General features: G+C 44.9%; 1 protein-coding gene across 1 annotated transcript; it reads left to right on the top strand.

Moving 5' to 3' along the window:
• Positions 1 to 16,485: 16,485 nt before the first annotated feature.
• Positions 16,486 to 18,223, top strand: LOC132593169 (uncharacterized protein K02A2.6-like). Its single transcript, XM_060282535.1, has one exon. It carries the CDS (start codon positions 16,620 to 16,622, stop codon positions 17,877 to 17,879), a length of 1,260 nt encoding a protein of 419 aa, XP_060138518.1. The 5' UTR covers positions 16,486 to 16,619; the 3' UTR covers positions 17,880 to 18,223.
• The last annotated feature ends 343 nt before the right edge of the window (positions 18,224 to 18,566 follow it).

Here is an 18,566-nt window from a genome sequence, read left to right as displayed (position 1 = left end):
AACACTACAATACTGGCTCTCTGGTCATAGGGTCATCATGTATCCAGTTCTGTTCCTGCTTTGAGTAGACCCATCAAAATGGATAGATGTGACTATCTGGGCACCATTAATTTCATGGAGTCTACTCTTGTGTACATCTTGGATACATGCCAGTGCCAAAGCAAAGTTTATTTATAAACAGTGTTTTCTGGGTATGATACATGTTAAAATATGAGTGGCACTGGACACACCTTTGTAATTCAAGAAATCTTTAATAAAAATTTTTTTTTAAGTGTTTTCTGTAAATATGCTATGATCAGAGTGGGTCACAGAAGACCATTTTAGTACAACAGTGCAAACGTCCTAAGGAATATTGTATGTCCCTCCAGACAAGCTTTCCTCAACCTGGTGCACGCCCTCCCCCCCCCCCCGCCCCCAATGCTACTGGACTCAATCTCCCATCAGCTCCAGCCAACAAAGCCAGAGGCAGGAGCTGTAATGGCACAAGCTCACGAGGGGACCTCATGGGCTATTGACATTCAGCATGTTTGAAGCACATTCTTTCCCTCAAAGCATTCCGTGCATTGTAGTTTGCTAAGGGCTGCTGGGAAGGGTAACTTAGCAAGTCCCAGAATGCTTTGAGGTGGGAAATGCACTTTGAATGTGCTTAGCGTGTTCACAGCCTAATCATACTTGACACAAAAAAGCAGGAAGTTCATCGAAGTTATTTGGTGCTTCTGAGGAATAATCACAGGTGGTTTGTTTGCTATACCAAACTGTATTAAGAGGGGGGCAGGTGGTGCTTTGTCTCCTTTGCTGCAAAAAAACCCCCAAAAGTAATAAACACAACAGCTATTTCTGTCCCTGATAGGGTTGCCAGACTCGATAGTGGACAGGACTTCTGTGCCTTTAATTGCCCTGCTCTCTTTTGAATCTGGAAACCTTAAAGAGAAACCAGTAGACCCTTTGTTTAATTTCCAAGCAAAGGGTCTGCTGGTTTCTCTTTAAGGTTTCCAGACTCAAAAGACAACAGGGCAATTAAAGGCACAGAAGTCCTGTCCACTATTGAGTCTGGCAACCCTAAATGGCACCCTTTATAGAGAGTCCCAGGGAGAATGGTCTCTGATTGCATACAACAAAGGAAATAAGCTCCGCTGGTCTTTCTCAGCCAATCAGGATACTGCATCAGAGGCCACCCACTCTCAGCTTGAAAAATATACACTGTTCTTTCCACCTCTCCAGCCCAGAGATGACTGGGGGAAAATAAAAAACAGGCTGTCCCATTCTTTCACAAGATTATGGGCCTCCAAGTTGGGGAAGGGGCTTTTGGGTCTGCAGGCTGGGCAGAAAACCCCCCTCTCCTCTCCCCCAAACTGTCCACTCCTTTATAGACCCATGTTCAGACTTGCAAACTGTCCACTTCCCTCTCTGTTTTCCCTTTCCTTATTCATCTCTGTCCTTCCTGAAGGATAGCAGGGAAAAGAAGGTGAATGTTGAGAGTTCTTCCCCCTTTCTGGGCTTGTTCACACATGTGGGTTAACCTCAGTTCGCTGTCTCAAGGGATACGAGCAGCATATGTTTTGAAATGCTGCTGCTAGTGGGCCCTTAACAAAAAATAATTAGAGCATTCAGCTGGTGAACAGAAACTTATGTACAACACAGTGCTTTCTTCCAATACGATCCTGCTCGTGGTTTATGATTTTATTTTATTTAATTATTTCACAAGATTTCTGTACCGCTTGCTTGCAATCACAGAATTGTAGAGTTGGAATGGATCCAAAGGGTGACCTAGTCAGCTAGTCCATCTCCTTGCAATGCATAAAACCTCAGAGTTGTTTGCAAAAGAAAAGAAAAGATCAGTAAAAGGAAACAGTTTGATCTGCTGTAGAGGTCTACTGAGTATGCTTCTCAAGCTTGGGCTACAACTCCCATCACCCCTAGCTAGCAGGACCAGTGGTCAGGGATGATGGGAGTTGGAGTCCAAAAACAGTTGGTGATCCAAGTTTGAGAAACACAGGGTGCTGTGCATTTACAAAGAAATGGGTCTTCTGGAATTGGAAGCTGCCTTATAGGGAGACCCTTGGTGCATCTAGCGCAGCAGGGGTCACCAAAGTGGTGGACTCCAGTTCCCATGAGCCCTAGGCACCACGGCCAATAGACAGGGTTGATGGGAGTTGTAGTCCTAAAGCATCTGGAAACTGCCAGGTTAGCTACCTCTGATCCACAGTGATTCACAGCTGTTCACCTAGGTCTCTAAGCCTAGACAGCAGGGACTGAGCCTAAGACTTCCTGCAAACAAGGCAGATGCTCTCTGAGCCATGACAACCCTTACACTGCAAAGTGCAGTGCCAGTGAGATCCCAGGACATCTTGACTTGCTCAGAGGCCTATATTTGTCTCTACACATACAAATTAGCATATGCACACTTTATGCAGATTTGTGTTGTGGGCCTGACTTTGTCCCAAGTCTTTTAAGTACTGCATCTGACAATGCTCACTCCACTGGTGAAGACAATGGAATGGTGTCGATTGGAAAAGAGAACCATCTGGGGAATTAAGTATTCCAAAAGAGGGATGGTGGCTGGCTGGGCAATAAATATATAGAAAATAGAAAGAGGGGAACTGCATTGGTAAGTGAAGATAAAACAAGCAGAAAGGATCCGTTCTGGGTGCTGAAAGCGTGTTTTCGTAGTAGAACAATTTAACAATCCATCTTGAAAAGCTGTTTTGAGGGGATGGGGGGCAAGAAAGTGGGCCGGCTAACAGAGCCAAGCCCTTTGCTGTAGCTGAGACTGGAAGAAACAAAGGCCACTGAAACTGAGTCACCTTCTGCTGTCTGTCTGGCTTGTCTGTCTGGCTGTTTGTGCTTGACGTGCCGATTAGGCTACCTAAATGTAGTGGATAAATTCTCTCTCTCTCTCTCCCCCCTGCTTGTTTTCAAATAGGATTGTTTGGCAGGCCAAGTCTTCAGACCAGTTCTTCTGCTTTTCAAGCCCCAACTGCTTCTACTTGTCTCTTTCAAGAGAACGAGAACATGCCAAGTGCCCCTGCTCCTGCTAATTTCTGGGCAAATAAATAGGCTGTGTACACACAATACGTTTAAGTACATGACACAGAAGAATCTTGGGAACTGTAGCTTGTTGAAGGCGCTTGGAACTTTAACTCTGTTATGGGTAAACTCTCAGTTCCCAAGATCCTTTGGAGTACACCATGCACTCTAAATGTGCTTTAAATGTATGAGGTGGCTATGGCCTTAAAGACTGGCCATGGTTTACTGGGACATGTGGCCAAAGTGAATATTTTATTGTGGTGTGTTACGTGCTTGCATTTCATTCTTGTGAATCTGAATCTCAGCTGCTGGAGGCAAACCACACAGGAAGGGTTAGGGGCTGTTATCTCCCTGTCCATTTTATATATATATAAAAAAAACAATATTTAGACTTTTCAGGTTTATACATTTCGCTGATTTTACAAACATCTTGACATTTCAAAACTTCCTTCCGCCCTCTTTCTGCAGTTCCTGAAATTTATTTTTAATATCTTCCACATATCCAAATTAACTTAACTTGTTCATTTATTCATCTTCTTTAAATATATACTATTATGAAACTGCAGGTTATTAAAATCCTGCCAATGTTCTTTTCTGTTTACAATTTATCTGTAAATATTCAATAAACCATTTCCATGCTTTTATAAAAAGTTTGTTATCTTGGTTTCTTAGTCTTCCGGTAACTTTTGCCATTTCTGCATATTCCATAAGTTTTTGTATCTATTCTTCCTTTGCTGGGACTTCTGCTTCTTTCCATTTTGGGGCAAGTAACATTCTTGCTGCTGTAGTAGTGTAGATAAATTTCTATACAGTTTAGGCAGTTCTGTCCCTATAATTTGTTATGTCCCTGCCTGGGCCTCAGTGCAAGAAAACAATATTCATTGATTTGATTTGCAGGCCACTCTTTTCCAAAGCCTTCAGTATGGTAACAATGGGTAAAAAACAAAGATCACATCCATCTCCCCCCCCCCGGGAACTGTAGTTTTTAAGGGTGCTGGGAGTGGTAGTTCCGTGACAGATAAACTACAGTTCCGGGGTGAGGGTAATTCACACATGCTTTAAATATACACGCCTACTGCCAGGAGTTGACATTTTTAATCATAATTTGGCTATCGTTTTAGCTCAGCGGTGGAAACCCTCAGGGGGACCTAAAGGTCTCTCTGCCAGCCCCTGAGACTGTCCCCAGGTCACACCCCACACTAGCCCTACCCAATCCCTTCCTTGAGTACTTTTTCTGGGCTGGGATGTGCCCTTCAACTGGGGTAATGCTTCTTTCCTTGCACCTAAATGGAGACAGGTATGCTTAGAAACCCCTGACTTTGGTGCATAGCTGCCAAGTTATCCCTTTTTTTAAGGGATTTTCCCTTATGCTGAATAGGCTTCCTCGCGAGAAAAGGGAAAACTTGGCAGCTATGCTTTGGTGTGGCCTGAAAGAGTGAGTCACACATATGTTGCCCTGCCCATTTTTCATTTGGCCCTGCCCACCACTGGAATGCAGGCCCCGCCCCTAAGGAATGCGGCCCTTAGGCTGAAAAAGGGGTCCTTCCCCCTGTTTCAACGGGGTCTGCACACTTTGGCCGTTCAGCTGGGAGAGCCCTGGCTTGCGGCCATCTTCCTTCCACCCTCCCGTTCAGAACCCTTAATGGAGACTCCCATCTTTGTTCCAGTCGGTTTCCTCTTTGTTGACATTTGTTAAAACAATCTGACAGGCAATGAAAATTATTTAAAAGCCGACCTTGCTACATCAAAGCAAAACCGCTTTTGCAGCGCACACGGCTGAGGTCGTTTGCACAATTGAAATGGGAGGCTGGGCACCGCCAGGGCCAGTTCTTGCAGGACGTCTTAAGAATTTGCAGAGTGGGAAATGCCTTCCCCTCAACCTTTAAACGTGGGAAAGAAATATACAAAAGTGAAGAAGAAACGAGAGTACAAAATGGGTTCTCAGACAAGAAGGTTGTAAAATCAATATAATATACAATGTGAGAACAGTCTCTTTGCTGCCTGCTAATAAGAGTCTGTTTGGGGCTTCTGTAAACAAATCAGATATTGCAAATGGGCAAAATCCAGTCCTCAAGTAGTACTTTTAATAGTCTTAATTTAAGTAAGAGAATTAGGCACCTGCTTTAAACTGTCCCACTGAAGTGAATGGTAGTTAAAGGGGCTGTAACAAGCTCTTCTGTTGCATCTGGAAGGCCAAGTTTATTATGGACTGCAGTCTGCTTCATCAGATGTATGAAGTGTGCATGTACAGTGGTACCTCGGTTTACAAACACAATTGGTTCCGGAAGCGTACTTAACCTGAAGCGAACTTTCCCATTGAAAGTAATGGAAAGTGGATTAATCTGTTCCAGACGGGTCCGAGGAGTACTCAACCTGAAGCGTACTTAACCCGAGGTATGAGTGTAATTGGCTCCAGAAGTCCGTACTTAACCTGAAGCGTACTTAACCTGAAGCGAACTCTCCTATTGAAAATAATGGAAAGTGGATTAATGCGGAGTACTTAAACTGAAAATACTCAAACCGAGGTGTACCTACTTAAACCGAGGTATGACTGTATTAATGATTGTGAGGAGGGGAGATTTTCAAGCAGTGAGGCAGGGGGAAACAAATGTAGAAAAGAACTGACTGCAATAATAATGGAATTAACAGTAGCAACTGACAAAACAGTTGTCGAGACACAGAGATCTTGACATTGGTAAGCCAATTAAGGCATGCTAAAAATTATTTCTCTCCACCCAGTTCACAATAACAGCACTGAAGCTTTTGATGTTGTGTACTGCAGTGGTCTCCCTTTGAACCAACCAGTCAGGTCTAAGGCCAGCATTAAGGACATGGAACCTGTTATCGCTGCAAAGTGCAAGGGGCAGGCACTATCAAGAACTGTAGTCATGGGAAAACATGGCAGTCAACAGTCTCCAGACTCTGCCTGCCTTGGAAGACCTGGATGTCCCTCCCTCCAACGACTAGCTGAAGAACGCCATCAAATGTGTGGAAACTTTAGCCCTCCAGATATTGCTGATCTACAATTCCCGCCATCCCTGTCCGTTTGCCATGCTTGCTAGGGCTGATGGGAGTTGCAGTTTGGCAACAACTGGCAGGCCAGATGTTTCCTACACCTTCTGTAAACCTTAGAACTTATTGCTGGTCAGGAGAGTGTGGAGCAAGTGACAATCCTCAGGGCCGGATTTAGGTTTGATGAGGCCCCAAACTACTGAAGGTAATGGGGCCCTTTGTATGTCAAACTTTGTCAACAACAAATTGTCACTGTTTTTTGTGTTGAATATATGCTATATGGTAATTTATGGACCTATTATGTATCTAAAGCCATTTGCACATAACAAAATATCAAAGAAATTGTTTTTTTAAATAATATTTTTATTAAGGTTTTCCAAAATACAAAAAGAAAAAAGCACAAAAGAAGAAACAAAACACAACAATAATGACACTACAAAAAATAATAAAAACACAAAATCAAATTGCTTGTTCCTTAATCCTTTCACATTGTCTATAGGGACCCCCTCGGGTTTCCCTCCCTGTGGTCCTTTGATAAGTTTATAATTAGCAAATTCTATATCATTTTAATCACCTTATGTATCTTATTTTTTAACTATCATCTCACATCTTATTAATTTCCACAGTTTATTTACAACTTAATTTCTATTCTAATATGTTACTTTAGCATGTTTTTTAAGATATAATTTAAATTCTTTCCATTCTTCTTCCATCGCTTCTTCTCCCTGGTTGCGGATTCTTCCGGTCATCTCAGCCAGTTCCATAAACTCCATCATCTTCATCTGCCAGTCATCAATCGTTGGTAATGTTTGTAGTTTCCAGTTCTTAGCAATCAAAAGTCTTGCTGCCGTTGTAGCATACATAAAAAAAGACACATTTTTCTTTGGAATCTCTTTCCCTACAACGCCCACTAGAAATGCTTCTGGTTTTTTAACAAATGTGTTTTTCAACACTTTCTTGAGTTCATTATAAATCTTATTCCAGAAGTCACTTACTAGTGGACACGTCCACCACATGTGGTAAAAGGATCCTACTTCTTTCTTACATCTCCAACATTTATTATCATGATTGTGGTATATCTTTGCCAATTTTACTGGTGTAAGATACCATCTATACATCATCTTCATTAAATTTTCTTGTAATAAACTACACGCAGTAAACTTTATGTTCACATTCCACAATTTCTCCCATTCCTCAATCATAATATTATGACCCACATCCTTTGCCCACAAAATCATAACATTCTTTGTTTGTTCATCTTTCGTATGCCACTCAAGCAACAATTTATACATTCTGGAAAGTATTTTCGTCTTAGGTTCTAGCAATTCTGTTTCCAACTTTGACCTCTCTGATTGAAAACCAATTAATCTATCCATTTTGAAAACTTCATTTATCTGATGGTATTGGAGCCAATCGTCTAATTTACATTTCAACTCCTCGTAAGTCTTTAACTTAAATTGGTCTCCTTCTTGAATCAACAAATCTCTATACTTCAGCCAACTGGGTTCCATATTTACTCTTTTACGAACCTTGGCCTCCAATGGTGATATCCATTTAGGTGTTTTTCTTTCTAACAAATCCTTATACCTGGACCAGACACTATACAGAGATTTTCTAATTATATGTGTTTTGAAGCCTCTGTGGGCCTTCACTTTATCATACCATAAATATGCATGCCAACCATAAACATTATCGTAACCTTCTAAATCCAGAATATCTGAGTTTTCCAACAGAAACCAATCCTTCATCCAGCAAAAGGTAGCTGCTTCATAATAAATCTTTAAATCCGGCAGGGAAAAGCCTCCTCTTTGTTTATCATCAGTAAGTATCTTATATTTAATTCTTGGCTTTTTCCCTTGCCATATAAATTTCAATAAGACCTTTCGCCATTCTTTGTTAATTGTTAAACTTACCTTATATTTTGGAAATGTACATCCTTTAAATTTTTGGCAGGCCCCCAAGAGATTGGGGCCCTAAACTATAGCTTGTTTAGCTTATACATAAATCCGGCACTGACAACCCTAACAAATTTTCTGAGCAGCTTTGGACCAGTTCATCTTGCTTTATGCAGTTTTTTGTGAGACTGAATTATTCTCCCTGACCCTTCACCCCCTAGTATTCCTGGGCCAGGGGTCTCTCGCATGGATTTTCTCAATCCAAAAATACAGGACAGAAGCTCTTATCCTTCACCCCCACCCTTTTCCTAGCACGCACAACCGTCACTCAAGAAGGCTCTGGTTTGTCTGCAATTTACTCTTCACTCTTATTTCTTCCTTTCTGGTCTGCGATGCCAGTTAAGATATTTCCAGCGTCAAATTTAATCCAGCCTGCAATTTCCAAGAAGGACGGAACAGCACTTCAAACGAGGAGGATTGCTCTGAAGAGGCTATCTGGCCTTAACTACCTGCTGCCACCCAGATCTGGAGCCCAGCTGCGGGAAAGAGTTTGCGACGTGATGGCACTGATAACAGATTGCATTGTTGCTGCAGCCTTTGAGATGAAATGTGCTTCAGTTTGGGATCGTTTATGGATTCAGTGCCCCACTTTGTGCCTCCCACATTGGCATTTGACTAGTCTGAGCAACTTTCCAGAAAGGTACATGTTCCAAAGCTATCACACACCTGACAAAACACACACAGGCACCTAGCAATGTTTCTTTTTGTCTGTACGGACGCTAAATAAATAGCATCTTGATGGGCCATAAGAGATCAAGACAAAGGCTCATCTAGTCCTGTTAGTGGGTCTGGCAAATTGTAGAGCAGTTTTCCCCCTCTACTCCTCACACTCCTTCATCACCAACTAGGTTTCCTGGCATGCAACTTAATCTCATCCGAAAATATCAAGAGTCTGGAAGCATCCTGAGCAGAATGTTGCCAGATATTCCTACAAAATAAGCAACAGTATGGAGGGGCTGAATTCAGCTGCCTTTAAATGATGTGCTGAGAATGAATGGGTTTCGTTTAATGAAGTTAACTGATTTAGTTCAGAAATCTCTGAAGTACATCTCAAAGTCGTTCCCATAGTTACCGGATGAATGGACTGAATTAAGTTCATCCTGATAGAACTTTGAACAATTTTCAGTTCTAATTTTATTACATGTGTGTTTTATTTACTCTTCAGATTCTTTGGGTCTATAAGCTTAATTGTTGGGGGGGGGTAATAAACAACTCACCTTGCAGGGTCTGTGCGTTCTGATGTTTCCTTAGTCTTCTTGAGTATAATTTCAGCACAACAGCTTCCAACATCCCAAATGTGGAATCCCTACCCCGCCCTCCCTTTTAGGATCATTTGGATAAACTGGGACTGAGAAATGAACTAGTTCCTTTTCCAAAGGGATGAACATGAGCTGGAATTAGTTCCTTTTTTTGGACGCATCAAACATGAACGAGGACTATTTCGTTTCCCAAGAGGAGCTTTCACCGCAGAGAGGGACGCTGCGGTATCTGAAGAGCAAAAAGAGAGATATTTGGGAGCCACACGTTCTTTTATCATCTGCTTTTGTGACAACAAGGCTTGTCGAGAAGGCTTTCAGAGAGCGGTTAATACACTCTTAGCAGGCTAAAAGGCTATCTCCTTCGCCAAAGTGACAATAGCAGTGAAAGGCTAAGCGACACCTGGCATTTCACAATGCAAGATTCATTGCTAGATGGCGGTACTTTTTCTAATGGATTGCCCAATACTAGCAAAAGTGCTACAGGACTCTGCTATTGTTGGGTGGCATGTATACTGTATATATATCTCTCTCTCCCGGCTGCTGACAAGGAACATCTCCCTGTAAGCTGCATTTGCCGAGGATTTAGCCCACACAAGTGAAACTTAATAGCATCTCATTTGAAAGGCCACAAAGCAGCAAGGAAAGTAGGGTTTGAGGTATATTGATACAGCAACATCAAAGTGCGCAGTGCTTTGCAGAGTGACCAGCAAAAACAAAAAGGAAGGAGGATTCCTGCCCCCAAGCTCTTCCATTCTAAATTCAGTCCAGCCCAAGGGGGGAGGGGGGAGGCAGCAAAGGAGGTGCAAATGAAAGAAGACAGCCAGGTAGGAATATGTGGACATGCAGTTACTCACTTGGGGATAAATAATAATCCAAGAGAAGGAATGTCAGTGGTGGGTGGGTGGCGCCCTTTGCAACTGGTAGGGCAGAAGGCAAGGAGGCCAACAGTAGGTGGCGCCAGAGCGAACGTGAGACAGAACCAAGTCATTCTCGGTTTGCCGGCACCCTCTTCCTCCCAGCTGAGTTGCACAAGGGGCAACACTGAGGCTTAGCAGGAGGAAGCTGGCAGGTAGCACCATTCTCTGGGCTGGTTGGAAGCCAGTGGATGGGGCTGGCTGAGCACAGACCAGAAGCTTTCCATTTTAAAATCTTAAAAATATTAAAGGAGGGGTGTGTGGGTGTGGGTGTGGGTGTGATTTACAAACCAGAAGAAGCAAAAAACACCCCACAAAATATTAACACACACAAGCAAAAACGCAGCATGCAAAAATAATAATAATCTCCAAGTATTTCTCATTGTTATGCCATACTTCAAAAGTTCAACTACAACAGCGACAAAGAAAGGGGGCATTAAAAAGACAAGGGAAAAATCAGCTTACATTAATAAGGCAATAATCATCAAGTAAAGGACAAGTACTTGTAAATAATAATAACTGACTTCTTTTAAAGTGGCATCAGTTCTCCCCAAACTGTAGTAAGGTCAAAGGCCAAAAAACCACCACCACAGCCAGGGGTGGAAAGTCAGAAGAAGTTTATTTTCAGACATAAGCATGAAGGCACAGGTGTGTTAAAACACCAAGTCTGCGCACCTTGCTGAGGCATGAAGCGCATAGTTACAGGTTTTTCTAGAGTGTCACATGTGCACTACTACATGTTATGAGTAGGCATTACTTCCTGAGGCATCACCAGAACATGTGTAGAATTCCATTGGTTACAGAAACATGCTCCTATCTTCATTAAACCATGCCATGGCAACGGGGAACTTTGAATCAAAGCTGCATTCTTTAGCTAATTCTACTATCCCATATCAATGTTACATTCCCTCCTGCCCGCCTTATGAAGCTGTCTTTGAATCAGGTGAGTTAGTATGCTTCGCCCAAAGTCCTGTAACTCTGCCAAGAGACAACAAGCTTTGCACATCCCCCCCCTTTCTCTGATGAAAATAAGGGAAAGTGGGACATTCCGGGATCAAATCAGAAACCGGGACGGCTTCTGTAAATCCGCGATTGTCCCTGGAAAATAGGGATGCTTGGAGGGTCTGCTTGCAGCTTCTGAGGGGTTAGGGGGGGTTAGGCTTGCAAAGAAAAGAAAAATATAGTTTATTCACAAGCGCCCTGAGACCTCCGGGTATAGGGCAGTATATAAATAATAATAAATAATAATAATAAATAATGGGGGTACAGGGAGAAGAGAAAAACCTCAGTTTTAAAGGTAAAGGTAAAGGCTATTTGCACTTGGACCCTATTCACATCAAAACCACATCAAAACCCTTGCGGCCTCAGGGCTTTAAACGCCTGCGAACTCTTCTTTCCTTTTCTCTTGTGCTAGAACCCAGCTGCATAGCGACTTGTTCTGCAGCCCCACAACTCTGGCTGTTAACTGTAACTTCCACGGCCATCATTTGGCCATGAACAATGCCAAGGCCTTTTAGGAGGAAACTGCATGGACAAAAGCCTAGAGGAGTAGTTGTCCCTTCACAATAGCAGCTCCCTAACATGACGGAATTGATCAGTCAGCTGTCGGTTCCTTAATTTCTGCACATTTAACTCAACACATTTAATTCTCAAAGATTATTGATCTTTGAGAATGTTATTAACCCATGTTATTATTTTTGTTACGGGATGCAAAAGGTAGAATGACTAGCAGCCACTGCCCTCTGCTGGGTGGAATTGGAACCACATCAAATTATCTGAGACTTTTGTCCCAGTCCCTTACAATGAGCAAGGTGGTAACCTCAAGGGGGTCGAGGAGGTGGGCCTTTGCTGACCCCGAGCAACTGAATTAGGGTGTCACAATGCAAATGAGGAGGGGCCTCCTGCAGCTTTAATAGAAGAGGAGGTTTCTGCAAGTATTGTTTGCAAGACTAGAATCCTGGGTCACTTCAATGGTGGATTACTGCAATGCGCTCTGTGAGGGGCTCCCCTTGCGCTTGATCTGGAGACTGCAGTTAGTGCAGAATGCTGCAGCGCAGTTGCTGACAGAAATCAGACCCTGCCAGATTACTGCACCCCTGATCACAGATCTGCGTTGGTTCCCCGTTTGCTACTGGGCCAAATTTAAGGCATTATCACTGGTGCACAAAGCCCTTAACAAGAGAGCAAGCAGACGCCCTCATATGTCCCGGCTGCAATGAAACATGTCTCTCCTGTATCGTTCTCTGCAGTCACAGCAGGCGCTGCAACTCTCCAACGGTTTGACTTCACCCACGAAGGAGCACTCTTCCATCATTTCTGACACACACGGATGGCGACAATATCTGCACTGTGCAAAGCAGCGACATGCCAATTTAAACAGCCATTGCTTCCCCCCAAAACATCCTGGGAACTGTAGTTTGTGAAGCGTGCTGAGAGTAGTTAGGAGACCCTTATTCACTTTGCAGGGCTACAATTCCCAGAGTTCCCTGGGATGAGAATTGGATGGTCAAACCACTCTGGGAACTCCACATACCGGGCCAACTTCAAGGTGGTAGTATTAGTATATAAAGCCCTTAAGAACTTGGGACCAGTTTACTTACAAGATTACCTTACCCCAAGCGCTTCCATTGGCAGAATTGGCACTTTTGCAAGTGCCGCATAATACCTGCACCAGTCGTTATAGTGTGACCTCACTGGCACTTTGGAACTCCCCGCCTCTTGATATGAGGCAGGTGCCTTCACTGTATTCTTTTTGGTGCCTGCTGAGGACATTCTCATTTAGACAAGCGTACCCAGATTTTTTGCAATTTTGTAGGAATTTTAATTTGTTTCTGTTTATTCTGTTGCAGCTCTAACCTGTATGTTTTAAGCTATGGTTGTAAACTTTTAGTGATAATTGTATTGTTTCATCTTTTTTTTGTAAACCACTTCGAGGTTTTTCCACACAATCAATCGGTCTATAAGTTTTATGAAATAACTAATTAAATTTTAAAGCAGCACAGAATGATTATGATTGTTTTTTTATTATTTTGCTGTCAGTTACTATGCTTTGTTTATGTTATTTTTATTATGCTCTGTAAAATATGTTTTTAATAATGTACACTGCCCTGAGATCTTTTGATAAAGGGTGGAATAGACATTGAATTAATAACAGCAACTGTTGTGTATTGAGTCAAAGGATTTTATCTCTGTATTATTATTGTCTGTATTTGCATTAGGATAAAGTAACTGCCTTTTGGTTCCAGAGGGTACAGCTACTATTGGTTCATTTAAGCTGCTGTATTTGGATCCTCTGTCTTATTGGTTCCCTCCAAAAGGCAGCACGGTGATTGCCTGATATTGTTCCCTCCAAAATGTATCCCCTTCTAGCTAGTTCCCTGTCCCTATAAATGTAGCCTTCCTGCCCTCACAGTCAGTCTTGTTCACTTTAATAAAGAGCTGTTACTAGAGAACTGTCTCCAGCATGTTTTGTCAAGAGAGCTGAAATCACAAACCCCACGTTACAACAACTGGCGACGAGGATGGGATCCGGAATGCTGAGGAGCGGTTAAACACAACCCTGCCTCAGAGTCCGGATTGCAGCTGAGAACAAGACTCACTGGCCAGCTGAGAAGACGACCCTGCCCGCTAGGACAATGGAGAGTCCTAGGGTATTGGAGCCCTTCCAGCTATCAGAGCCCCACACCTGGGAAGACTACGTCGAACGCTTTGAGTTCTTCGCAGTGGCTCAAGGGATCACTGATGCCAGCAAAAGAAGGGCCACATTCCTGAGCTACTGTGGGCCCGAGACCTTCAAGCTAGCCAAGGCATTACTTGCTCCAGCGAAGCTGAGTGAGACATCTCTCCAAGATATTCTTGCCTGCCTAACAAGCCACTTGGCGCCTACTGAGACCAAGATGGCCCGGCGGATGGAGTTCCATAAGAGGCAGCAGCATGCTGGGGAGTCTGTATCCGCATTTCTGGCTGAACTCCGGAAGCTCGCTCAGCACTGCGGCTTCCAAAATCTGGAAGAGACTCTCTTGGATCGGTTTATTGGTGGTCTGAGCAGCAAGAAAGCCAGAAGACGCATCGTGGCTAAAGAAGAAGTTACCCTTGCTTCAGCCTTGAAGGAGGCCACCGCCACGGAGAATTATGAAAGAGAGGAGCTTGATGCCAGTCGCAAGGCCACTAAGCCACAGATAGAAGTTGCGCATGCCATGGACGAGCTAGAGGCTACTCCGAGCCAGAGCCCAGTCCGTGGGGTCGAGTTGGTGCGTCAGGCCTGCACAGTGCACAAAGATCACCGAGGCAGTTGCCCAGGTTGTGGCGGAAACCATGGGCGGAAGAGTTGTCGTTTCAGGGATGCTATGTGCCGGATGTGCGGGAAGACAGGTCACATCGCCAGGGTCTGTAGATCGGCGGCGTCAGGAGCAACAGGAGCACCTAGACTGGAGCATCGCAGACCGCCCACAGCAACTCATTTTCGAAAGGACTGCCACTACATAACGGAGATCAACGGGAGGGCCGTGCAGTTTCCAGCGCAAGGCAAGGCACACGTCAAGGTGAAGATTGAGGGTCAGCAGTGCGACATGGAGGTGGACTCTGGATCTGCATTCACCATCGTGTCGGACCAGACCGCGAAGACATTCTTCCCCAGGGGTAAGTTGCCCCCTCTGGAGCCCTTCCCGGCAACCTTGCAGTCGTACTCAGCAGGCCGCATCCATGTTATGGGAATGTGTGCTGTGAGAGTACAGTTCCGGGACAAACAGGCTGTACTCAAACTGGTGATTGCGAAGGGCAGTCGCCCCAGTCTCCTGGGCACTGACTGGTTCCCCGCCCTGGGACTGAGTATCTCAGGGCTTAATTCAATCCAAACCTGCCCTGAGATGAGCGAGGCATTATGCAAGGAATTTGCTGGTCTATTTAATGGAAAACTGGGTTGTTATAAAGGGCCCCCAGTTGACTTCGAGTTGGACCCCGGGGTGGCCCCAATCCGACTCAAACCAAGGCGAGTGCCATTTGCACTGCAACCCAAGATTGAGGCAGAGCTGGATAAATTGGTCAAGCAGGGAGTTCTCTCACCCGTGGACTCTGCTAAGTGGGAGACTCCAATCGTCACGCCCCTTAAAGCAAATGGGGAAGTCAGGATATGTGCAGATTACAAATGTACTATCAATAAGGCACTCAGGGGAAACTCATACCCCATTCCAGTCGTATCACATCTGTTGGCTAAACTGGCTGGGGGCAAGGTGTTCGCCAAAATTGACCTGGCACAAGCTTACCAACAGCTGCCAGTAACCCCACAATCAGCGGAAGCACAGACTATTGTCACACATAAAGGGGCGTTCAGAGTTAACAGATTACAGTTCGGAGTTTGTGTGGCCCCAGGGATTTTTCAAGGGCTCATGGAACGCCTATTAAGGGGTCTGCCGGGGGTCTTGCCATTTTTTGATGACGTTTTGATTGCTGGAAAAGACCCACAGGAACTGGTTGCGCGTGTCCGTGCAGTGTTGCTCAAGTTCAAGGAGGTGGGGTTGCAACTGAAAAAAGAAAAATGCAGTTTTGGGGTGCCAACTGTGGATTTCTTGGGGTTTAAAATTGATGCATCAGGCATCCACCCCACAGATGCTAAGATTAAGGCCATCATCGAGGCACCACGACCACAGAACAAGACGGAGTTGCAGTCATTCCTGGGACTTATTAACTTTTATCATTTATTCTTACCCCAGAAAGCTTCGGTAGCTGAACCATTACATAGACTTTTGCAGAAAAAGAATGTGTGGCGATGGGGGCGGGAGCAGCAGAAGGCTTTTGACTCCTTGCGAGAAATGCTGAGTAGCAGGAGCGTCCTTGCTCATTATGATGAGTCGAAGCCGCTGGTCTTGGCATGTGATGCCTCTCAATACGGCCTGGGGGCTGTGCTGAGTCATAGGGAACCGGATGGGTCGGAAAAGCCCATCTCTTTCTATTCCCGTACGTTGTCACCCACGGAGCGCAACTATGCTCAAATTGATAAAGAGGCACTAGCAATTGTGTCAGGAATCAAAAGGTTCTATGATTATTTGTACGGTCGCCATTTCTCCATTGAAACGGACCACAAACCACTGTTAGGGTTGTTCAACCCAAACAAACAAACACCACAAATTCTCTCCCCCAGAATGTTGCGTTGGTCAATATTCCTGAATGGGTTCCAGTACACCTTGACCCATGTGCCGGGGAAACAGTTGTGCCACGCTGATGCGCTGAGTCGATTGCCCCTTCCTGGCGGGAGCAACGAGGATCCTGCTCCGGCGGAGCACATTATGATGCTAGAAACACTTCCGGGGGCTCCTGTAACAGCTACTGATATAGCTGAGAAAACGAGGAAAGATGCTGTTCTCTCCCGTGTGCTCACTTGGGTGGGGAGGGGGTGGCCAGGTGGTCCGCATGAAGAAAAATTCAGGCCTTATGCGACAAGGCAGCACGAATTGTCCATGCATAAGGGTTGTCTCCTATGGGGAGATAGGGTGATCATCCCAGCACCACTGAGAAACAGGGTTCTTGAGACGCTTCACATGGGACACCCGGGAATGGTCAGGATGAAGTCGCTAGCCCGATGTTATGTGTGGTGGCCTGGAATGGACCAGAACATAGAACAATGGGTACGAACATGCAAGGCATGCCAAGAGGTGCGGCCAGAAGTGGCCAGAGCACCAGTCCACTGGTGGGAGCAGTCCAGGACTCCCTGGAGCCGGCTGCACATAGATTTTGCTGGGCCATTCCAAGGGAAGGTCTTTTTGGTTATCGTTGATGCATATTCCAAATGGTTAGAAGTGGCGATGGTCCCTAGCATGGCATCAGCTGCCGTAATCAAGGTGTTGAGGCAGCTGTTTGCAACCCATGGGTTACCTGAGACCATTGTATCAGATAATGGGGCAGCTTTTGTATCCCAAGAATTCAGGGCATTCTTGGCTGATAACTTCATAAGAGGGGTCACATCCGCGCCCTTTCACCCATCTTCCAATGGGCAGGCTGAGCGCATGGTAAGAACAGCCAAAGAATCCATTGCACGCTTAATGGAGGGTAACTGGTCGGCTCGCATTGCGCGAATGTTATTTTTGCAGCATGTGACGCCGTGTACTGCGACGGGCAAGTCGCCAGCTGAGCTGCTCTTAGGTAGAAGACTGGTAACAGTGCTGGATTATGTCCACCCAGATAAAATGCCAAACCGTAATTCAAGAGCAACCCCCCAGGCTGAGACTGACACAACAAGGTATCTCGCCCCTGAAGATCTGGTCTGGGTGAGGAACTATTCACGAGGTCCACGGTGGGTGGCCGGTGTGATCACCCGGGCTAGTGGACCTGTGTCCTATTATGTGACCTTGGAAAATGGGCAAGTTTGGAAGAGACATATAGATCAGCTGAGGCGCCGGGCGCTCAGCAGGGAGGAGTCAGATAATTCATCCCTGGCTAATGACGCACAGCTGCGAGACCAGAGTGAAGATGGCCCAGAGGTGCAGTCACCAGGGGCTTCAGCAAATGAACCAGGGTCTGCTAGTCCTCAGGATGACGAGGTACAGGTAGGGGACCCTGAGATGTCTGGGACTCCATCTGTTCCTGACGAAACCCCTATAGCAGCCCCTCCACCACAGGTAACACCCAATCCAGAACCTGCAACACCTGTTGTCAGGAGATCAAGTAGAAGTTGTAGGACCCCACAGTACCTGAGGGATTACGTCTGCTGTGCTCACTAGGGGGGGAGGGGTGTTGTGTATTGAGTCAAAGGATTTTATCTCTGTATTATTATTGTCTGTATTTGCATTAGGATAAAGTAACTGCCTTTTGGTTCCAGAGGGTACAGCTACTATTGGTTCATTTAAGCTGCTGTATTTGGATCCTCTGTCTTATTGGTTCCCTCCAAAAGGCAGCACGGTGATTGCCTGATATTGTTCCCTCCAAAATGTATCCCCTTCTAGCTAGTTCCCTGTCCCTATAAATGTAGCCTTCCTGCCCTCACAGTCAGTCTTGTTCACTTTAATAAAGAGCTGTTACTAGAGAACTGTCTCCAGCATGTTTTGTCAAGAGAGCTGAAATCACAAACCCCACGTTACAACAGCAACAACAATAATTTTAGATAAGCTAACCATAAACTTCAGGGTGAACTAAAACAACTAGCACATGGGAACCTTAACTACCAGTGCTACTCGCAGATCCAAAACACAGAAATACAGCAGAAGCCGCACACACAGTCTAAACATCAGTTGCACACATTGATAGCAGAGCTTTCCAAAGTTTGTGTTGTGGCGCATTTGTGTGTGGACTGCAGTGGATAGGCGTGTCGCGCAAACGCTCCCTGTGTTCCTCCCAGGGCTGGAAAGGGGTTAGTTATGTGCCGGTTTGCTAGTAAAACTGAATTACTGTGTCGCAAAACAATGCATGTT

The sequence above is a fragment of the Zootoca vivipara genome, chromosome 14 (genome assembly GCF_963506605.1).
Source record: "Zootoca vivipara chromosome 14, rZooViv1.1, whole genome shotgun sequence".
NCBI lineage: Eukaryota > Metazoa > Chordata > Lepidosauria > Squamata > Lacertidae > Zootoca > Zootoca vivipara.
The sequence above is the reverse complement of the archived record's forward strand: the minus strand, read 5'-3'. Positions and strand labels throughout refer to the sequence as shown.

Coding starts and splice junctions, on each gene's coding strand:
- LOC132593169 (XM_060282535.1), top strand. CDS start 16,620: ATGCATAAGGGTTGTCTCCTATGGGGAGATAGGGTGATCATCCCAGCA.